General features: G+C 37.2%; 1 protein-coding gene across 1 annotated transcript in view; it reads left to right on the top strand.

Moving 5' to 3' along the window:
* Nucleotides 343–1,935, top strand: part of LOC107610714 (NAC transcription factor 56) — an 8,189-nt gene continuing 6,596 nt past the window's right edge. The window contains exons 1-3 of the mRNA XM_016312721.2: nt 343–732; nt 858–1,165; nt 1,444–1,930. Of these exons, the coding sequence (XP_016168207.1) occupies nt 549–732; nt 858–1,165; nt 1,444–1,930 (979 nt within the window). The 5' untranslated portion in view covers nt 343–548. The remainder of the gene's footprint in view (nt 733–857; nt 1,166–1,443; nt 1,931–1,935) is intronic.

Below are 1,935 nucleotides of genomic sequence, written 5' to 3'. Positions count from 1 at the left end.
AAAAATATAATTTTTATTATTAAATATAATTTTATACTATTAAAAATATTAATAATAATTAATTAATGACCATAAATTATAAAATATACGAATTCTCTAACACTATTATTTCACATTATACATACAATAATCTATTAATTAACATAATTCTAAGGTAAAACAAATATAAATGCTAATATTTTTTAAAAACTATTTTACTATAACTTGGAAAACTTTGCTCTTTACGAAAAGACATATCAGTCCTTGAACATCAGAGACACGTCATGAGAGCACAGGATGGAGAGATAGAGATTACCTCAGTGGATCAAACCCGATGGTGCCCATGCCACATATAAAACGCAAGCTTCAGCACTTATTGAGGGGTAATGCAAATTACAAGAACAAAACAACACATGACGTTCCGTCTTAACGTGATCTTCGTCTGAATCCACCGTAGCCAGAACCAACCAACCAACTAACCAAATCCATAAAAAAAGAGGGAGAATTATTGAAAGGAAAAGGAAGAAGAGAAGGAGAAGAAGAAGAAGAAGAGTGAGAGATCCATAAATATGGAGAGCACCGACTCATCCACCGGTTCGCAACAACCGAACCTTCCACCGGGGTTCCGGTTCCACCCCACCGACGAGGAGCTCGTTGTTCACTACCTCAAGAAGAAAGCTGCATCAGCTCCTCTCCCAGTCGCCATCATCGCCGAGGTTGATCTCTACAAGTTCGATCCATGGGAGCTACCAGGTTTGTTAGCAACAATTTTCACCCCACCCCACAAGAACACAATTACAAAGTTTGAATCTTTACATCCCAATGAAAAATGGGTTTTGCTTTCTTTTGTTTTAATTATGAATTTTTTTACTTTTCAGCTAAGGCAACGTTTGGGGAGCAAGAGTGGTACTTCTTTAGCCCAAGGGACAGGAAGTATCCGAACGGTGCTCGGCCAAACAGGGCGGCAACTTCCGGGTACTGGAAGGCAACCGGGACGGATAAGCCGGTGCTGACCTCCGGTGGGACCCAGAAGGTGGGTGTGAAGAAGGCTTTGGTCTTCTATGGAGGGAAGCCACCGAGAGGGATAAAGACAAATTGGATCATGCATGAGTATAGACTTGCTGATAACAAACCTAACAATAGGCCTCCTGGTTGTGACTTGGGTAATAAGAAAAACTCTCTAAGGGTATGTCAATTATTTTTTATCATCCATATTAAATATACACTAAAAATCCATCGTAATATAAAATATATACATATAACAGCTAATTTAATAATTAATTTTTTGTATATAAGTAATATTTAATTTTTTACCTTTTTTTTTTTTTATTATTGATAACTTGTAAATTTTATGTGATGTTTAATTATATGTAAACACGTATTAGTTACTTATTAATCTGTTTAGATATGAGGAAGATTATTTTGATAAAATTTGGCTAATTTGATTCGGATGATTTTGTGTAGCTTGATGATTGGGTATTGTGCCGAATCTACAAGAAGAACAACACACATAGGTCTCCAATGGAACATGAGAGGGAAGATTCTATGGATGACATGATTGGAGGGATTCCTCCTTCCATCAACGTGGGGCAAATGAATGCAAGATTTCATCTCTCAAAAATGTCAACAAGCTTTAGCAACGGTTTGTTGGAAAACGACCATCACCATCACCAGAATCTTCTGGAAGGTATGATGCTAGGAGGAGGAAACAACAACAACAACAATGTTGTTCCTCCAAACATGTTGGGGTTGGGATCAGCCTCAAACACCATTAACAATAATAGTAATAAGGCAGAGCTTTCATTTGTACCAACCATGACTACATCTTCAAACACCAAGAGGACTCTATCATCTCTCTATTGGAATGAAGATGATGTTGCTGCTTCCAACAAAAGATTCAATTTGGAAAGTGGAGATCATAACCATGGAGAGAATAATGGTACTAGTGCTAGTTCT

The sequence above is a fragment of the Arachis ipaensis genome, chromosome B08, assembly GCF_000816755.2.
Source record: "Arachis ipaensis cultivar K30076 chromosome B08, Araip1.1, whole genome shotgun sequence".
Lineage (NCBI taxonomy): Eukaryota > Viridiplantae > Streptophyta > Magnoliopsida > Fabales > Fabaceae > Arachis > Arachis ipaensis.
Note: the sequence above shows the minus strand (reverse complement) of the source record. Positions and strands in the feature narration are given on the sequence as shown.